The sequence below is a fragment of the Oncorhynchus kisutch genome, linkage group LG7, assembly GCF_002021735.2.
Source record: "Oncorhynchus kisutch isolate 150728-3 linkage group LG7, Okis_V2, whole genome shotgun sequence".
NCBI classification, from domain to species: Eukaryota; Metazoa; Chordata; class Actinopteri; order Salmoniformes; family Salmonidae; genus Oncorhynchus; species Oncorhynchus kisutch.
Genome location: NC_034180.2, coordinates 41,342,294 through 41,364,296, shown reverse-complemented (window position 1 = coordinate 41,364,296; position 22,003 = coordinate 41,342,294). Strand labels below are relative to the sequence as shown.

At 45.5% G+C, this 22,003-nt stretch overlaps 1 protein-coding gene across 1 annotated transcript in view; it reads left to right on the top strand.

Moving 5' to 3' along the window:
- The window catches only part of LOC109894627 (usherin-like), a 378,093-nt gene that overhangs the window by 78,930 nt on the left and 277,160 nt on the right, over nt 1–22,003 (top strand). The window contains 3 exon segments of the mRNA XM_031828079.1: nt 10,448–10,643; nt 12,025–12,155; nt 15,774–15,969. Coding sequence (XP_031683939.1) covers nt 10,448–10,643; nt 12,025–12,155; nt 15,774–15,969 — 523 coding nt within the window.

The following is a 22,003-nucleotide window of genomic DNA, read 5'->3' as shown; positions in this document are numbered from 1 at the left end:
TGCAATGATCTGTGAGCTGTTCTGACAGCTGACGCTTAAAGTTAATGAGGGAGATATGAGTCTCCAGCTTCAGGGATTTTTGCAATTTGTTCCAGTCATTGGCAGCAGAGAACTGTAAGGAAAGGTGGCCAAAGGGGAAATTGGCTTTGGGGGTGACCAGTGAAATATACATGCTGGAGCGAGTGCTACGGGTGGTTGCTGCTATGGTGATCAGTGAGCTGAGATAAGGTGGGGCTTTACCTAGCAAAGACTTACAAATGACCTGGAGCCAGTGGGTTTGGCGACGAATATGAAGCGAGGGCCAGCCAACGAGAGCACACAGTGGTGGGTAGTATATCTGACTTTGGTGACAAAACGGATGGCACTGTAATAGACTGCATCCAATTTGCTGAGTCGAGTGTTGGAGGATATTTTGTAAATGACATCGCCAATGTCAAGGATCGGGAGGATAGTCAGTTTTATGAGGGTGTGTTTGGCAGCATGAGTGAAGGATGCTTTGTTGCGAAATAGGAAGCCGATTCTAGATGTCATTTTGGATTGTAGATGTTTAATGTGAGTCTGGAAGGAGAGTTTTCAGTCTAACCAGACAGCTAGGTATTTGTAGTTGTCCACATATTCTAAGTCAGAACCGTCCAGAGTAGTGATACTGGACGGGCGGGCAGGTGTGGGCAGCGATTGGTTGAAGAGCATGCATTTAGTTTTACTTGCATTAAGAGCAGTTGGAGGCCACGGAAGGAGAGTTGTATGGCATTGAAGCTCGTCTGGAGGTTAGTTAACACAGTGTCCAAAGAAGGGCCAGAAGTATACAGAATGGTGTCATCTGCGTAGAGGTGGATCAAAGAATCACCAGCAGCAAGAGCGACATTTTTGATTTTTACAGAGAAGAGAGCCGGCCCGTGAATTGAACCCTGTGGCACCCCCATAGACTGCCAGAGGTCCGGACAACAGGCCCACCGATTTGACACATTGAACACTATCCGAGAAGTAGTTGGTGAACCAGGCGAGGCAGTCATTTGAGAAACCAAGACTGTTGAGTCTGCCGATAAGAATTTGGTGATTGACAGAGTCGAAAGCCTTGACCAGGTCGATGAAGACCGCTGCACAGTATTGTCCTTTATCGATGGCGGTTATGATATTGTTTAGGACCTTGAGCGTGGCTGAGATGCACCCATGACTAGCTCGGAAACCAGATCGCATAGCGGAGAAGGTACGGTGGGATTTGAAATGGTCGGTGATCTGTTTGTTAACTTGGCTTTCGAAGACCTTAGAAAGGCAGGGTATGATGGATGTAGGTCTGTAACAGTTTGTGTCTAGAGTGTCCCCCCCTTTGAAGAGGGGGATGACCGCGGAAGCGTTCCTATCTTTGGGGGGATCTCAGATGATATGAAAGAGAGGTTGAACAGGCTAGTAATAGGGGTTGCAACAATTGCGGCGGATCATTTTAGAAAAAGAGGGTCCAGATTGTCTAGCCCAGGTGATTTGTAGGGGTCCAGATTTTGCAGCTCTTTCAGAACATCAGCTATCTGGATTTAGGTGAAGGAGAAATGGGGGAGGCAAGTTGATGTGGGGGGTGCATTGCTGTTGACCCGGGTAGGGGTAGCTAGGTGGAAAGCATGGCCAGCCGTACAGAAATGGTTATTTAAAATCTCAATTATCGTGGATTTATCGGTGGTGACAGTGTTTCCTAGCTTCAGTGCAGTGGGCAGCTGGGAGGATGTGCTCTTATTTCTCCATGGACTTTATAGTGTCCCAGAACGTTTGGGATTTTGTGCTACAGGATGCAAATTCCTGTTTGAAAAAGCTAGCCTTTGCTTACCTAACTGCCTGTGGATATTCGTTCCCTAACTTCCCTGAACAGTTGCATATCGCGGGGGCTATTCAATGCTAATGCGGTACGCCACAGGATGTTTTTATGCTGGTCAAGGGCAGTCAGATCTGGAGTGAACCAAGGGCTATATCGGTTCTAAATTTTTTGAATGGGGCATGCTTATTTAAGATGGTGAAGAAGGCACTTTTAAAGAATAACCAGGCATCCTCTACTGACGGAATGAGGTCAATATCCTTCCAGGGTACACGGGCCAGGTCGATTAGAAAGGCCTGCTCGCTGAAGTGTTTTAGGGAGCGTTTGACAGTGATGAGGGGTGGTCGTTTGACCACAGACCCATTAAGGACGCAGGCAATGAGGCAGTGATCGCTGAGATCCTGGTTGAAGACAGCAGAGGTGTATTTAGAGGGCAGGTTGGTCAGGATGATATCTATCAGGGTGCCCGTGTTCACGGATTTGGGGTTGTACCTGGTAGGTTCATTGATATTTTGTGTGAGATTGAGGGCATCTAGCTTAGATTGTAGGACAGACAGTTGTATTAAGCATGTCCCAGTTTAGGTCACCTAACAGTACGAGCTCTGAAGATAGATGCGGGGCAATCAATTCACATATGGTGTCCAGGGCACAGCTGGTGGCAGAAGGTGGTCTATAACAAGCGGCAATGGTGAGAGACTTGTTTCTGGAAAGGTGGATTTTTAGAAGTACAAGCTCAAATTGTTTGGGCACTGACCTGGATAGTATGACAGAACTCTGCAGGCTATCTCTGCAGTAGATTGCAATTCTGCCCCCTTTGTCATTTCTATCTTGTCGAAAAATTTTATAGTTAGGGATGGACATTTTAGGGTTTTTGGTGGCCTACCTATGCCAGGATTCAGACACAGCTAGGACATCCGGGTTGGCAGAGTGTGCTAAAGCATTGAATAAAACAATCTCAGGGAGGAGGCTTCTGATGTTAACATGCATGAAACCAAGGCTTTTACAGTTACAGAAGTCAGCAAATGGGTGTGGAGCTTGGCGCTGAAGGGCCTGGATTAACCTCTACATCACCAGAGGAGGAGTAGGATAAGGGTACGGCTAAAGGCTATAAGAACTGGTTGTCTAGTGCATTCGGAACAGGGAGTAAAAGGAGCAGGTTTCTGGGCGCGAACGAATAGATTCAAGGCATAATGTACAGACAAGGATATGGTAGGATGTGAATACAGTGGAGGTAAACCTAGGCATTGAGTGATGATGAGAGAGGTTTTGTCTCTCGAGACACCATTTGAACTAGGTAAGGTGTCGTGGAAATTTCCTCTATTTACCAAATCATGAGAGCAAACCACACACAAGTCAGAGTTAGTTATCACAAAGTCCATGTTTAATTATATGAGCTCTATCACAACCCTGTGACTCTCAGATCAATTCAGTGTCTATCAATGAATTCTCTGAGAGTCCCTCACACATTTCAACTGAGATCCTTTATAGCAAAGACACATAGTGAGACAGCATAGGCATAATTTATCGTTCAGCTTTGTCTCCTAAACTATGCTCTGTTCTCAAACTCAGAACCATAAACAAATCCTCCATATCAACAGGCATATATCAAATCCATCCTCTCTTGACAAGATCACAGAGACACACTGACTGGCACACAGACATTGTGGAGCCAAGAGATACACGCTTGACCTCTCCCCTCTCTCCGGCCCAAGCAACTTAGTCTTGACATAGAACAGATACTGCAACCCCGCCACAGTATTATACAAAAATAACATTCTGATGAGAAGTAACTTACAAACATATGATGAACACTAAAACATCTTACCTATGTTACCAACCAATTCTGATTATTCCCCAACAAAGGACACCGCATGTGAGGGAGTTGGAACAAAAGGGCTAGCTAAGGCATATTGAGCAGGGCTGGAGGCTCTACAGGGAAGTAAGATATTAATCACTAACCAAAACCGCAATGGACAAGGCATATTGACATTAGGGAGGGGCATGCATAGCCGAGTGATCATAGGGACCAGTGAGTAGCTAGGCAAGCTGGAGACACGGCGATTCAGACAGCTAGCGGGCCAGGGTTTGCAGGCTAGCAGAAGGGCCTCAGAGGGACGTCGTGATGTTTTACCCCCCTCGGATGGTTACGTCGGCAGACCAGTCGTGATGGTCCAGGCCAAATGGCAAAATAGGCATTGTAGCCCAAGGAGTGGGAGATGGACCTCTTCAGCTAGCTGGGAGATGGGCCAAGCATGAGGCTAGTTCACAGCTAACTGTTGCTTGCTTCGGAACAGAGACGTTAGCCAGGAGTAGCCACTTGGATAGCAGCTAGCTAGCTGTGCTGATCCAGGGGAAAAGGTTCAGAGCTTGCGGTAGGGATATGGAGATTTGGTGGAGAAAAAGCAGTCCGGACAGCAGTCCCAACGTTATTGGGTCTATTGGTTGCGGAAGGCTTATTTTTAGCCTACATATCATTTTACAAGTCCTGAATTCATTAGATTATTCCTGACTCTTTGAAATGCAGTGCATTGACCTTTAATTGTGCAAGAAAGCTTAATTACAGAAAAGGTTTAATTTTTACAAAATTAAGATTTGATTTGAAGGCCATATCCTCCAACCCTAGTGTGTTTGTTTATCTGTGTACAGGTCTGAGAACCTCTGTTGAGTGGTGAAGCTTCTGCTGTGTGTCAGTGTAATGTTGAGACATGCAGCAGCAGGCTGAGCCTGAGATATTAGACATAAATATTGCATGTATCCTGTAGAGTTAGATCGAGGCCGGGCCGTGATGGCTGCTCTGCTCAGCTGCAGAATTTCCACAGTGACATTAAAATGGCCGAGATGGTCAGACATGTGTCAGCATGATGATCACTGGAGAGGTAGGAGAAGAGGGCCAAGACACACACACACACACACACACTTGACATGCAAGTACACACACATACACGATATACACACAAAGTATGCAGACACACGAGTGCAAGTGGACATTTTCTTATTCTAATTCATTGGTAGTTTCAGCTTTGTGACACGGAGACAAGCAACAAACAGAGCGGAAGGAGAGCCAGAGAAAGGAAGACATGAGGAAGAGGGAGTGTCTCTCGACTGTGGGTAAATTAGAAAAAAAGAAGGAAGGAGACAGAGTGAGGAAGAGAGTAAAGGAAGGAGCGCTTAAGGTGTGTGTCTGATCCATACTGACAGTTAGTAGAGGCCACCGGTCTCTGTTGGTAAAGCATGCTAAAGCAGCACATTTTCACCAACGACAAAGGTTAACTGTGGCGCACATGGATGCGACGATCTTTCCAGGGGGAGCATGAAATTGGCCATGGCATTCAGAATGGAGAATGGATAAATCCAAACTCAGCAATTTCCTCTAGCAGTTTAACACAGAGACAATGGTTATTCCTAAACCCCCCCCCCCCCCCCATCTCTAGTGATTTCAATTAATACATGTGATTATCTCCATCTCACAGTCATCAGTTTAGCATTATCAATCAATAACTGTGATTACTCTGTCATAACTTATTGATTTGTAATTGATACACAGACATTATGTCAGGTCACTATTAGTTTTCATATACAGCTGGGTTTAATTTTATGGGGGAAGCTCACCTCGTCCACTACCATACATGTTGATGCCAAGGCAGCTATTTTAGGTCAGAAATCTCAACACACATCAGCTATCACGGAGAGGTGAGGAAAGAGAGTGCCCAGGAATGATTCTGTGGCCATGAAATACTAACAATTCCAGAAATACCACAAAGCATCACCAATGTTGATTTCTACATAAAGAATGTGTGCTGCTATCCCAACCAGCAGCAGCCCAACACTTCAGAATTCATAGAGAGAGAATGAATGCCCCCAAAAACCTTTCTCTTTCATTTGCTATGCTAATGTGTGCGGCACACATAGCTATGAGAGAGGAGGGAGAGGGATGAAGAAAGAAAGAAAGAGAGAGACGTAGAGAGGGATTTCTCTTGGAAGTGAGGAATGAAAAGCAGCTTTGATTTGTGAAGCGGTGAGGAACAAGGAGATACAGACAACGCATGCTAATGGAGGCCTGTTTTAACTGTCGAGGACGCCTGCCTGTGAATACACACCTCCCCAGACAGACCCGTGTTCGTTAGCGAGAGTATGTGCCTGTGTGCGTCTGTGTGTGTGTGATGTCTCAGGAGAATCCCCCCCCGCTGCTTCATCAGATCCACTTAATAATCACCCAACGGGAATGACGGCCGGAGCCCTGTTCAAACACCTACACACACAGATAAATAATTTAAGTCTTTACAATCATATTCATGTCCTAGACATGCAGAAACATGTATGTTTTTGTAATGCCATGTGTAACTTTGTAAGGAAAAGAGATCCCAATGAATATATTAGTGTGTTTAAGGAGCTAGCTGACACAGAAACAGACTGTCACCCAGGCTAGATAACGTAATCTCAGGGATGCCTGTGTGTGAGTGTGTCTGTGTGCGATGAATTATCTTATCTCTCTCAGTGGTTCTTCGTCCCATGCTAAACACACAGTATGTTCCCTGAGTGTAGTGTACTGTCTCCATGTTGGTTGGTGTGCAGGTACTGTACTGCTCTGTATGGGCTGAAGGTACTGTACTGTTCTGTATAGGCTGACAGGTACTGTACTGCTCTGTATGGGCTGACAGGTACTGTACTGTTCTGTATGGGCTGACAGGTACTGTACTGTTCTGTATGGGCTGAAGGTACTGTACTGTTCTGTATGGGCTGACAGGTACTGCACTGTACTGTTCTGTATGGGCTAACAGGTACTGCACTGTTCTGTATGGGCTGACAGGTACTGTACTGTACTGTTCTGTATGGGCTGACAGGTACTGTACTGTATGGGCTAACAGGTACTGTACTGTACTGTTCTGTATGGGCTGACAGGTACTGTACTGTTCTGTATGGGCTGACAGGTACTGCACTGTACTGTTCTGTATGGGCTGACAGGTACTGTACTGTTCTGTATGGGCTAACAGGTACTGTACTGTTCTGTATGAGCTGACAGGTACTGTACTGTACTGTTCTGTATGGGCTAACAGGTACTGTACTGTACTGTTCTGTATGGGCTAACAGGTACTGTACTGTTCTGTATGGGCTGACAGGTACTGTACTGTACTGTTCTGTATGGGCTGACAGGTACTGTACTGTACTGTTCTGTATGGGCTGACAGGTACTGTACTGTTCTGTATGGGCTGACAGGTACTGTACTGTTCTGTATGGGCTGACAGGTACTGTACTGTTCTGTATAGGTTGACAGGTACTGTACTGTACTGTTCTGTTCTGTATGGGCTGACAGGTACTGTACTGTTCTTTATGGGCTGACAGGTACTGTACTGTTCTGTATGGGCTGACAGGTACTGTACTGTTCTGTATAGGTTGACAGGTACTGTACTGTACTGTTCTGTATGGGCTGACAGGTACTGTACTGTTCTGTATAGGTTGACAGGTACTGTACTGTACTGTTCTGTTCTGTATGGGCTGACAGGTACTGTACTGTTCTGTATAGGCTGACAGGTACTGTACTGTTCTGTATGGGCTGACAGGTACTGTACTGTTCTGTATGGGCTGACAGGTACTGTACTGTTCTGTATAGGTTGACAGGTACTGTACTGTACTGTACTGTTCTGTATGGGCTGACAGGTACTGTACTGTTCTGTATAGGTTGACAGGTACTGTACTGTTCTGTATGGGCTGACAGGTACTGTACTGTTCTGTATGGGCTGACAGGTACTGTACTGTTCTGTATGGGCTGACAGGTACTGTACTGTTCTGTATAGGTTGACAGGTACTGTACTGTACTGTTCTGTACTGGCTGACAGGCATTTATTATAGTGGCTTCCTATATCTGGATTTTACCTGGTAAAGGAGATATTGTGGAGAGACTTGGTGTGTGTTCCTCTTCTTTTCTCCTGTCACCCCTCTCTAGCTCACTCTCTCTCTCTCTTTCACTCTTTCTCTCTCTTTCTCTCACTTTTTCTCTCTCTTTTTATGTCTCTTTCTCTCTCTCTAACTCACTCTCTCTCTCTTTCTCTCTCTCTCTCTCTCTCTCTCTCTCTCTCTCTCTCTCTCTCTCTCTCTCTCACACTCTCTCTCCTGTCTTGCTTTCTCTCTTTCTCTCACTCACTCAATTCAATTCAAAGGGCTTTATTGGCATATGAAACATATGTGAACATTGCCAAAGCAAGTGAAATAGATAATAAACAAATGTGAAATAAACAGTAAAACATTAACAGAAACATTAAACTCCCAGAAGTTCCAAAGGAATAGAGACATTTCAAATGTCATATTGTGGCTACATACAGTGTTGTAATGATGTGCAACAGGTAACACATCTTGCTGCTGTGATGATACACTGTGGTATTTCACCCAATAGATATGGGAGTTTATCAAAATTGGATTTGTTTTATAATTCTTTGTGGGTCTGTGTAATCTGAGGGAAATATGTGTCTCTAATATGGTCATACATTGGGCAGGAGGTTAGGAAGTGCACATAGCCTGTCTTCTCTTGAGAGCCATGTCTGCCTACGGCCTCTCAATAGCAATGCTATGCTCACTGAGTTTGTACATAGTCAAAGATTTCCTTCATTTTGGGTTAGTCACAGTGGTCAGGTATTCTGTCACTGTGTGCTCTCTGTTTAGGGCCAAATCAAATTTTTGTTTGCTCAGTTTTTTGTTAATTCTTTCCAATGTGTCAAGTAATTATCTTTTTGTTTTCTCATGATTTGGTTGAGTCTAATTGTGTTGCTGTCCTGGGGCTCTGTGGGGTGTGTTTGTGAACAGAGCCCCAGGGACAGCTTACTTAGGGGACGCTTCTTCAGGTTCATCTCTCTGTAGGTGATGGATTTGTTATGAAAGATATTGAAAAATCTGAAAAAAATATTTTTGCAGAATTCTGCATGCAGTTTGGTGTTTGTCCCATTTTGTGAATTCTTGGTTGGTGCGCGGACCCCAGACCTCACAACCATAGAGGGCAATGGGTTCTATAACTGATTCAAGTATTTTTAGCCAGATCCTAATTGGTATATCGAATTTGATGTTATCTTTTGATGGCGGAGAAGGCCCTCTTGCCTGGTCTCTCAAATCGTTCACAGCTTTGTGGAAGTTACCTGTGGTGCTGATGTTTAGGCCAAGGTATGTATAGATTTTTGTGTGCTTTAGGGCAACGGTGTCTAGATGGAATTTGTATTTGTGGTCCTGTTGACTGGACCTTTTTAGGAGCACCATTATTTTTGTCTTACTGAGATTTACTGTCAGGGCCCAGGTCTGACAGAATCTATGCAGAAGATCTAGGTGCTGCTGTAGGCCCTCCTTGATTGGGGACAGAAGCACCAGATCATCAGCAAACAGTAGACATTTCACTTCAGATTCTAGTAGTGTGAGGCTGAGTGCTGCACTGTTCTCGTGCCCTCACCAATTCGTTGATATATATGTTGTAGAGGGTGGGGCTCTCTCTCTCTGCTGTTACCCCACCTCCTACTGTCTCTTCCTTCCTTCCTTTCTCTCTCTCTCTCTCTCTCTCTCTCTGCTGTTACCCCATCTCCTACCGTCTCTTCCTTCCTTCCTTTCTCTCTCTCTCTCTCTCTCTCTCTCTCTCTCTCTCTCTCTCTCTCTCTCTCTCTCTCTCTCTGCTGTTACCCCATCTCCTACCGTCTCTTCCTTCCTTTCTCTCTCTCTCTCTCTCTCTCTCTCTCTCTCTCTCTCTCTCTGTCTCTCTCTCTCTCTCTGGGTTAGTGATTCCCTGTGGACTTGAGGCCCTCCACTCAGCAGGACTTTCAGCCCCAATCTGCCTCAATATGTCTTCTTCCCCCCTTCATCTCTCTCTTCTTCCCCCTTTCTATCTCCCGCTCCCCCTTTTCTTTCTCTTCCTTCTGTCCTGCCTCTCCCTCTCTATAAGCTATCCCTCCTTCTACCCACTCCCTCTCCTCGCCCCTCATCCCTCCCTCCCTCTCTCTCTCCTTCCTCCATCTCTGTGTGTCAGACAGCGGCATAGCAGCACAGGTTTGTCTGTGAGTGAGTGTGTGCATATGTGTCACCAGGGAGCCCCATGTTTTTTAATACATTTTTAATCATTCCATTTGATGCTCCTCTTGTCCACCATAATTTGTACTGACTGCTGAACAGAATCAAAGACCAACACAAACATACATTTTTCATTCCTTGTCTTTTTTCCTCTACGCCTCACACCTCGACATGCTTGTTTTGACATAAAAGTGGCCTATTTCAACGATGCTGTTGTTGAAAGTCACTTTTAATTTCCCTACCTGATTTCCCTATGGTGTGTCTGTACATTTCAATGTGAATACAGGAGAGTGAGGGGTGGAGTTTTATATATTCACGACACAATGGCAACACAATGAATGACAGCCGATTGTGAATGTGTACTGTTTCTCTCTTTAATAAAGGTGCATAAGGGGAATATGTTGTTTGTGCTCTATTCTACCCCTGTTGCTCTCTGTTGTCAACGCTCTGTGTTTCTCACTTGTCTAACAGAGGTCCTCTGAGATGTCCGTTTTGTTATAATATAATAGAGAAAAAAACACTTTATACTTAGTTACTGTACATAAAACATACATTTGATACATGTTTTCGTTCTGTTTGTCTGTTAATTATTTATGTGTGTGTGTGTTTCAGTGCCAGCGCTGTGCCCCACTCTACAATGACAAACCCTTCAGGTCAGGTGACCAGGTCCAAGCCTACAGCTGTCGACCGTGTGACTGCCATGACCACGCCCTTTCCTGTCACTATGACACCACAGCTGACGCCCACCCCACTGAACACTACAGAGGAGGGGGAGGGGTGTGTGACAACTGTATGCACAATACTACAGGTATGTAACTATACTGAACAAAAATATAAACGCAACATGCAACAATTTGAAAGGTTTTACTGAGTTACAGTTCATATGAGGAAATGAGGCCCTAATCTATGGATTTCACATGACTGGGAATACAGATATGCATCTGTTGGTCACAAAAATAAGAAGGTGCGTGGATCAGAAAACCAGTCAGTATCTGGTGTGACCACCATTTGCCTCATGCAGCGTGACACATCTTGATCAGCAGGTTGATTGTGGCCTGTGGAATGTTGTCTCACTCCTCTTCAATGGCTGTGAGAAATGAGAAGTTGCTGGATATTGGCGGTTGATGTTAGAATCGACTTATGGTAGAGAAATGAACATTAAATGATCTGGAACAGCTCTGGAGGACATTCCTGCAGTCAGCACGCCAGTTGCATGCTCACTCAAAAGTTGACACATCTGTGGCATTGTGTTGTGTGACAAAACTGCACATTTTAGAGTGGCCTTTTATTGTCTGCAGCTCAAGGTGCCCCTGTGTAATGATCATGCTGTTTAATCAGCTTCTTGATATGCCACACCTGTCAGGTGGATGGATTATCTTGGCAAAGGAGAAATGATCACTAACAGGGATGTAAACAAATGTATAAACAGGATTTGAGAAAAAAATATGCTTTTTGTGCATATGCAACATTTCTGGGATCTTTTATTTCAGCTCATGAAACACATTTACATGTTGCATTTATATATTTTGGTATACACTCACACTCACACACACACAAACACACACATACACACACACACACACACACACATGTGCGCACACACAGTGGACATCTCTAGAGACTCATCAGCTTTTTAATCTACATTTTGAGTTTTATATAGTGTGTGATTGAATTCTAATGAGTTAATAATGATCTCCACATCTTCAACACCTCTCTCCTCTTTGACCTCTACCACCTCACACACCTACGCCCACCCTATCACTCACCTCTATCCCTTACCCTCCACCCCTGCCTCTACCACCTCACACACCTACGCCCACCCTATCACTCACCTCTACCCCTTACCCTCCACCCCTGCCTCGACCACCTCACACACCTACGCCCACCCAATCACTCACCTCTCACCTCTACCCCTTACCCTCCACCCCTGCCTCGACCACCTCACACACCTACGCCCACCCTATCACTCACCTCTACCACTTACACTCTACCCCTGCCTCTACCACCTCACACACCTACGCCCACCCAATCACTCACCTCTACCCCTTACCCTCCACCCCCTCCTTTATCTCTCACCCTTTCACCCCCCCCCTCTCTCTGTCCTCCCCACCCTTTCTCTTTCTCCTTCTCTCCTCTGTCCCCCCTCCCTCCCTCTATCTCTCATTCTCTCCCCCTCTCTCTCCTTCCAGGTCGTAGCTGTGAGTCCTGTGTTAGTCAGTTCTACAGGGAGGTGGTTGCTGACCCCAGGTCAGAGGTTGTGTGTCAACCATGTGACTGTTACACACCTGGCTCCATCAACGGTAGTCTGGAGTGTCACCCGGTAAGAACCTATTCTTTTTCCTTTTCTACCTCCTTCACTCTACCGGACCCCTCCTGTAGGCATAATCAACAGCAGTCTGGTGTCACCAGATTCTACCTCCTTCACTCTACCTGACCCCTCCTGTAGGCATAATCAACGTCTGTCTGGTGTCACCAGATTCTACCTCCTTCACTCTACCTGACCCCTCCTGTAGGCATAATCAACAGCTGTCTGGTGTCACCAGATTCTACCTCCTTCACTCTACCTGACCCCTCCTGTAGGCATAATCAACGTCAGTCTGGTGTCACCAGATTCTACCTCCTTCACTCTACCTGACCCCTCCTGTAGGCATAATCAACAGCAGTCTGGTGTCACCAGATTCTACCTCCTTCACTCTACCTGACCCCTCCTGTAGGCATAATCAACGTCTGTCTGGTGTCACCAGATTCTACCTCCTTCACTCTACCTGACCCCTCCTGTAGGCATAATCAACGTCTGTCTGGTGTCACCAGATTCTACCTCCTTCACTCTACCTGACCCCTCCTGTAGGAATAATCAACGTCTGTCTGGTGTCACCAGATTCTACCTCCTTCACTCTACCTGACCCCTCCTGTAGGAATAATCAACGTCTGTCTGGTGTCACCAGATTCTACCTCCTTCACTCTACCTGACCCCTCCTGTAGGCATAATCAACGTCAGTCTGGTGTCACCAGATTCTACCTCCTTCACTCTACCTGACCCCTCCTGTAGGCATAATCAATGGTAGTCTGGAGTGTCACCAGATAGGCTTCCCTTTCTTTCTTCTCGTCTTCTTCCTCCTTCTCCTCTTCCTCTTCCTCCTCCTCCCTCTTCTTTCTCCTCATCCCTCCTTCTTTCTCTTCCTCCTCTCTCCCCTTCTAGTATTCCCATACCTTAGTTTACCATAGACCAGGGCTATTCAGTTTCAGGCCTACCTGGTAGTTAATTGCACACACCTGGTGCCCCAGGTCTGAATTAGTCCCTGATTGGAAGGAGAGGAGGAAAACCAGAAGTGTTTTGGCCCTCCAGGACCGGAATAGAGCCTCCACGGATATGTTGGTTCTCCCAGAGCCATCGATCAAGTTATATAGCTGTGTGATGTGGGAGACTGAGAGTGAGTATGTAAAAGTGTCAGTACTGCTCCTAGCCTTCTAGAGAGAAACCCCACACCCCCTTTCTTTAGCTGAATTTCACGGTGGCCATTCTGGAGAGACAGGTGATGTCAACAGAGACAGTGGATGACAAATTCAAAATCAATCTGAGGGTCAGTCCCAAGGAGAATAGTATCTGTTGTAAACTCTCCCAGTGAAGGATGATTCCCTCTAAAGCTCTAGATATACAGTGCCTTGCGAAAGTATTCGGCCCCCTTGAACTTTGCCACCTTTTGACACATTTCAGGCTTCAAACATAAAGATATAAAACTGTATTTTTTTGTGAAGAATCAACAACAAGTGGGACACAATCATGAAGTGGAACGACATTTATTGGATATTTCAAACTTTTTTAACAAATCAAAAACTGAAAAATTGGGCGTGCGAAATTATTCAGCCCCCTTAACCCCTTAAGTTAATACTTTGTAGCGCCACCTTTTGCTGCGATTACAGCTGTAAGTCGCTTGGGGTATGTCTCTATCAGTTTTGCACATCGAGAGACTGAATTTTTTTCCCATTCCTCCTTGCAAAACAGCTCGAGCTCAGTGAGGTTGGATGGAGAGCATTTGTGAACAGCAGTTTTCAGTTCTTTCCACAGATTCTCGATTGGATTGAGGTCTGGACTTTGACTTGGCCATTCTAACACCTGGATATGTTTATTTTTGAACCATTCCATTGTAGATTTTGCTTTATGTTTTGGATCATTGTCTTGTAAGACAAATCTCCGTCCCAGTCTCAGGTCTTTTGCAGACTCCATCAGGTTTTCTTCCAGAATGGTCCTGTATTTGGCTCCATCCATCTTCCCATCAATTTTAACCATCTTCCCTGTCCCTGCTGAAGAAAAGCAGGCCCAAACCATGATGCTGCCACCACCATGTTTGACAGTGGGGATGGTGTGTTCAGGGTGATGAGCTGTGTTGCTTTTACGCCAAACATAACGTTTTGCATTGTTGCCAAAAAGTTCAATTTTGGTTTCATCTGACCAGAGCACCTTCTTCCACATGTTTGGTGTGTCTCCCAGGTGGCTTGTGGCAAACTTTAAACGACACTTTTTATGGATATCTTTAAGAAATGGCTTTCTTCTTGCCACTCTTCCATAAAGGCCAGATTTGTGCAATATACAACTGATTGTTGTCATATGGACAGAGTCTCCCACCTCAGCTGTAGATCTCTGCAGTTCATCCAGAGTGATCATGGGCCTCTTGGCTGCATCTCTGATCAGTCTTCTCCTTGTATGAGCTGAAAGTTTAGAGGGACGGCCAGGTCTTGGTAGATTTGCAGTGGTCTGATACTCCTTCCATTTCAATATTATCGCTTGCACAGTGCTCCTTGGGATGTTTAAAGCTTGGGAAATCTTTTTGTATACAAATCCGGCTTTAAACTTCTTCACAACAGTATCTCGGACCTGCCTGGTGTGTTCCTTGTTCTTCATGATGCTCTCTGCGCTTTTAACGGACCTCTGAGACTATCACAGTGCAGGTGCATTTATACGGAGACTTGATTACACACAGGTGGATTGTATTTATCATCATTAGTCATTTAGGTCAACATTGGATCATTCAGAGATCCTCACTGAAATTCTGGAGAGAGTTTGCTGCACTGAAAGTAAAGGGGCTGAATAATTTTGCACGCCCAATTTTTCAGTTTTTGATTTGTTAAAAACGTTTGAAATATCCAATAAATGTCGTTCCACTTCATAATTGTGTCCCACTTGTTGTTGATTCTTCACAAAAAAATACAGTTTTATATCTTTATGTTTGAAGCCTGAAATGTGGCAAAAGGTCGCAAAGTTCAAGGGGGCCGAAAACTTTCGCAAGGCACTGTAGCTTAGCTATAGATTCACGTCTTTCCTTTCTCTTTCACTGCTTTGTTGGAGTCAGGGGCTCCTGGGAGTTTCCACCATATTTCTGATACTAGTCATTTTACTTTCAAATCAGTGTAGGGAAGTGAACAAGTGCACACTTTGGGAAGATGGAGAGATAATTTGGGACATTACCGTTGTCTAGGGTCCAATGCTGAGCTCGATTGGTTTGGTTTTTATGTCATGTTCTTTTGGTGAAATACGCAGCCAACTAACCAAACACCTAACCAAACACACAAACAAACAAACAATGCAAGCACTTCTCAACACACACACTGCCTCTCAGTCTCTCAGGTGCTATGACCTCTTTAACCTACCCTCCTCATCCTTCTCTCCTCCTCCCTCATTCAAAATAATTGAGAGGCCTCGGTGAGTACGAGCTGCCCATCCGTGACACGCTCCCACAATGCACTGCTGCATAGGTGGACTAATTGGTAACATGTCTCTCCATCTCTTCCTCTCCTCGCTCCTCTCCTCCCTTCTCTCCACCCCGACTCATCTCCCCCTCCTCTTTCTCTCTTCCCCCTCTCCCTTCCTCCATCCCTCCCTCCCCCTACCTCCCCGTCTCCCTCCCCGTCTCCCTCCATCCCCCTCTCCTATTCTCTCTAGGTGGGGGGCCAGTGTAAGTGTAAGAGGCATGTGTCTGGCAGGCGGTGTGATGCGTGTCAGGTTGGATTCTACTCTCTGCAGCCATTGGGCCCCGAGGGCTGTCTGCCGTGTGGCTGCAGCGCTGCAGGCACCCAGGGAGACAACGGCACCTGTCACCAGCAGTCAGGACGGTGCCAATGCAAGATACACGTAATCGGTAGGTAGCAAGTTAGCACTTCTGGGTGATGGCTCTGGTCATAGGAGCACATGGGAGGCCTCTCTCTCTTTCTCTCTCGCTCCTCTCTTTTCTCTATTTTCTCTCTCTCCTTTCTCTCTCTCTCTTCTCTGTTTCTCTCTTCTTTCTCTCTTCTCTCACTCTCTCCTCTCTCACTCTCTTTTCTCTCTTCTCTCTCACTCTCTTTTCTCTCTCTTTCTCTGCCTCTCTCTCCCTCTCCCTCTCTCTCTCGCTTCATCCTCTTCTCTATCTTTCTGCTCTCCCTACTTTCCTCTCCTTATCTGATGTTCCCCCCTCTATCTCTCTTTCTCTCTTCTCCCTCTCTATCTCTCTTTCTCTCTTCTCCCTCCCTCTATCTCTCTTTCTCTCTTCTCCCTCTCTCTCCCCCTCTATCTCTTTCCCAAAGAATAATGAGAGAGTACAGTTGATTAAAGAGTGAAGAGGAGAGAAAAAACAACTTTCTTTTTTTTTCATTCTAGAAGATATTTAGTTATATCATAATGTACTAATTTCTAAGAAACATTAAACATAAACATTAATTGTTTATATTTATAATATGGTAAAGTGACTAACACATAGACGAACCTGTATTTAAGTGCTATGATTAGGTTGTTGAGCGCTCAGCACATTCTTGGCCAATCTGTTTGTTTGTTTCTTCTCCCGAAACACACAGCACACACACACACAGCCCTTCTTTTCATGACATCACCACTAGCGGCAGCCAAGAATGTTTTCCTCCTCCTCGTGGCCCTCGCTCCTTTGTGATAAATCTGCGCCGTTTCTCCCCTGAGTGTCTTTCAAGTATCTCTTATCAAATGCAAAACGAATCCAACTTAACACACCTTCTTTATTGCTAAGCCAGGATATCAACGTCCACCTCATTTTCATTCTCTAATTCAATGAGAAGTTGATTAGAACAAACTGTCCCGGGCCCCGCCTCCTTTACACTCTTCTTACAATACCCCACTCTTTATCATTTATTTTGCTCCCATAGGTACTTTTCTGAAATTAGATTTGATTATGGCAATTTATTATGAGCTGGGTGTTTGAGGGGAGCAGCGGCTTCATAAGTGCATTGTGTACATAATAGTATTTGAAATGGTGATATATCAAATCAAAGTTTATTTGTCACATGCGCCGAATGGTCGGGCCAATTGAGGTAGTATGTACATGAATGTATAGTTAAAGTGACTATGCATATAAGATAAACAGAGAGTAGCAGCAGCGTAAAAGAGGGGTTGGGGGGGGGGGGTACACAATGCAAATAGTCTGATTTACCATTTGGTTACCTGTTCAGGAGTCTTATGGCTTGGGGGTAAAAACTGTTGAGAAGCCTTTTTGTCCTAGACTTGGCACCGGTACCGCTTGCCATGCGGTAGTAGAGAGAACAGTCTATGACTGGGATGGCTGGGGTCTTTGAACATTTTTAGGGCCTTCCTCTGACACCGCCTGGTGTAGAGGTCCTGGATGGCAGGCAGCTTTTCCCCAGTGATGTACTGGGCCGTACGCACTACCCTCTGAAGTGCCTTGCGGTCGGAGGCAGAGCAATTGCCGTATCAGGCAGTGATGCAACCGGTCAGGATGCACTCGATGTTGCAGCTGTAGAAGCTTTTGAGGATCTCAGGACCCATGCCAAATCTTTTTAGTTTCCTGAAGGGGAATAGGCTTTGTCGTGCCCTCTTCACAACTGTCTTGGTGTGTTTGGACCAATCTAGTTTGTTGTTGATGTGGACACCAAGGGATATGAAGCTCTCAACCTGCCTCACTACAGCCCCGTCGATGAGAATGGGGACGTGCTCGGTGCTCCTTTTCCTGTAGTCCACAATCATCTCCTTAGTCTTGGTTACGGTGAGGGATAGGTTGTTATTCTGGCACCACCCGGCCAGGTCTCTGACCTCCTCCCCATAGGCTGTCTCGTCGTTGTCGGTGATCAGGCCTACCACTGTTGTGTCGTCAGCAAACCTAATGATGGTGTTGGAGTCGTGCCTGGCCATGCAGTCGTGGGTGAACAGGGAGTACTGAGCACGCACCCCTGTGGAGCTCCAGTGTTGAGGATCAGCGTGGCAGATGTGTTACCTACCCTCACCACCTGGGGAGACCCGTCAGGAAGTCCAGGATCCAGTTGCAGAGGGAAGTGTTTAGTCCCAGGATCCTTAGCTTGGTGATGAGCTTTGAGGTTAATATAGTGTTGGACGCTGAGCTGTAGTCAATGAACAGCATTCACACGTAGGTGTTCCTTTTGTCCAGGTGGGAAAGGGCAGTGTGGAGTGCAATAGAGATGGCATCATCTGTGGATCTATTTGGGCGGTATGCAAATTGGAGTGGGTCTAGGGTTTCTGGGATAATGATGTTGATGTGAGTCATTACCAGCCTTTCAAAGCACTACGGACGTGAGTGCTACGGGTCTGTAGTCATTTTTTAAATGTATTGTTTCACCTTTATTTAACTCGGCAAGTCAGTTAAGAACAAATTCTTATTTTCAATGACGGCCTGGGAACAGTGGGTTAACTGCCTGTTCAGGGGCAGAACAACAGATTTGTACCTTGTCAGCTCGGGGTTTGAACTTGCAACCTTCCGGTTACTAGTCCAACGCTCTAACCACTAGGCTACCCTGCCGCCCCTTAGGCAGGTTGCCTTTGTGTTCTTGGGCACAGGGACTATGGTGGTCTGCTTGAAGCATGTTGGTATTACAGACTCAATCAGGGACATGTTGAAAATGTCAGTGAAGACACCTGCCAGTTGGTCATCACATGCCCGCAGCACACGTCCTGGTAATCCGTCTGGCCCCGCAGCCTTGTGTATGTTGACCTGTTTAAAGGTCATACTCACGTCGGCTACGGAGAGCGTGATCACACAGTTGTCCGGAACAGCTGATGCTCTCATGCATGCCTCAGTGTTGCTTGCCTCGAAGCGAGCATAGACGTGATTTAGCTCGTCTGGTAGGCTCGTGTCACTGGGCAGCTCGCGGCTGTGCTTCCCTTTATAGTCTTTAATAGTTTGCAAGCCCTGCCACATCCGACGAGCGTTGGAGCCGGTGTAGTATGATTCAATCTTAGTCCTGTATTGACGCTTTGCCTGTTTGATGGTTCGCCCCAATACATGCAAACTGTAGAGATACTCGCGTGTGCTGGCTCACGCAGACACACACCAAAACACACACACTCACACCCACTCCCACCCACTCCCACTTACCTATGATTTAATGGTAAACAGCAGAGCTGACCCAGATAGTAGGTGTCATTACTCTTATTTAATAGATGGAAGAATGTGAACCTCTTTATTAATACACACACTCTGTCACTGTCCTGGTTACTGTTGTTTTGCTGGATGTTAATGGCTGTAGTACAGCAGGCCTGTAGGAGCAGCAGTGCACTGCAATGAACAGAATCCAAACTGAGTTGCATGTAACAAATAGAACACTACAAAACTATTCCAGGAATCATGTTGTGACTGCCTGATCGTTCTCCAGTTCATTTGGCTTCACGATGTTACTCTAAACCAAAGCTGCAGAAGAACCACCCTACAACCACAGGTAGGGATCATTATGAACGGAAACAAAAGCTAAAGAAACCACAACACATATATACAATAGAGCCAGAAAAATACACTATGTCAGAGTTAACATCTCATTTGCAGGTCAAGGTAAGCCGTGTCAATACTAGGTTTCGTTATTAATAGGAACCATACAATCATCATTAAATCAATTTATTTATAAAGCCCTTCTTACATCAGCTGATATCTCAAAGTGCTGTACAGAAACCCAGCCTAAAACCCCAAACAGCAAGCAATGCAGGTGAAGAAGCACGGTGGCTAGGAAAAACTGCCTAGAAAGGACCGAACCTAGGAAGAAACCTAGAGAGGAATCAGGCTGTGAGGGGTGGCCAGTCCTCTTCTGGCTGTGCCAGGTGGAGATTAAAACAGAACATGGCCAAGATGTTAGAATGTTCATAAATGACCAGCATGGTCAAATAATAATAATCACAGTAGTTGTCGAGGGTGAAACAGGTCAGCACCTCAGGACTAAATGTCAGTTGGCTTTTCATAGCCGAGCATTCAAAGTATCTCTACCGCTCCTGCTGTCTCTAGAGAGTTGAAAACAGCAGGTCTGGGACAGGTAGCATGTCCGGTGAACAGATCAGGGTTCCATAGCCACAGGCAGAACAGTTGAAACTGGAGCAGCAGCACGGCCAGGTGGACTGGGGACAGCAAGGAGTCATCATGCCTGAGGCATGGTCCTAGGGCTCAGGTCCTCCGAGAGAAAGAAAGAAAGAATTAGAGAGAGCATACTTAAATTCACACAGGACACCGGATAAGACAGGAGAAGTACTCCAGATATAACAAACTGACCCTAGCCCCCCGACACATAAACTACTGCAGCATAAATACTGGAGGCTGAGACAGGAGGGGTCAGGAGACACTGTGGCCCCATCCGATGATACCCCAGGACAGGGCCAAACAGGTAGGATACAACATACAACCATCATACCATCAGTACAGAGAAAGTCCTGTGTTTTCCAGACAGACACACGCACACTACACACTACACATTACACACTACACATTACACACATTACACACTACACATTACACACTACACATTACACACTACACACTACACATTACACACTACACATTACACACTACACACTACACATTACACACTACACATTACACACACTACACACTACACACTACACATTACACACTACACATTACACACACTACACACTACACATTACACACTACACATTACACACATTACACACTACACACTACACATTACACACTACACATTACACACACTACACACTACACATTACACACTACACATTACACACACTACACACTACACACTACACATTACACACTACACACTACACATTACACACTACACACTACACACTACACACTACACATTACACACACTACACACTACACACTACACATTACACACTACACATTACACACTACACACTACACATTACACACTACACACTCACGCACACACACACTACACACTCGCACACGCACACACACTACACTGTACACACTCACGCACACACACACTCACGCACGCACACACACTACACACTACACACACACACACACACACACACAGTCACACACACAGTGACTCACTCACTCACACACACCAACCCAGCCCCACCACATTGTTCAACTCCGCCGTATCCTTCACCGTGCTGCTATAACCACCGGGTTGAAATATGGGCCGGCAGAAATACATTAATATCTATAAATTCATTAAACAGGTTGTGGGCAGTGGGTTGGGAGTGGAGCTGAAATGCCAAGTGGCTGGGGCACTGGTACTCCTGCGTCTAAACGGCTCTGCCCCGGGGCTGCCTGGCTAACATTAGGGATAGATTGCCTGTCAGGGAATAGCTATGGTATGTTCTAATAACCAGTGTTGCCTGTGCATATTTTATATATTTTAATACAGCCCCAATATGACGCTAGTTGGAATCCATGTAGACTATACTCCACTGAGAGGGGTAATACCTCTCTCTCTGCCTCACTGTTATTTCTACACACATCTCTCTCTCTCTTGTAGTTGTTCATTTATTTATTTTCTCTCAGTGAAATGAAGTGTTCTGCCTGAGGAGGGTGATCCATCATACACAAACGCCCTGGCCTAATGATTCCGTTTTTCTGACTTTACACACACGTGCAAACACACACTCTTGTAATTTTTCACACAATTACTTATTTGTTGATATAGCACTATATTATGTTTAAAAAAAAGTCTAGCTGTAAGAAAGGGTGGTTATGGCCAAGCACCAGTCAGTCGTACAGATATTTAACCAGGCTGTATTTTAAGGAGGGAAAGGTCCAGTTTTTATTGCTGTTAATATAGACATCCTCTACATTAAATGATTCAATGAGAAGGCTGAGGTCGTCACAGAGTCACTTCGTTGTTGTGTTAACATTGCATCTCTCTGTCTATCCTGTTCCCTGTACCCTTTCTTTATCTCTCTCTCTATCTCTATCTCTCTCTATC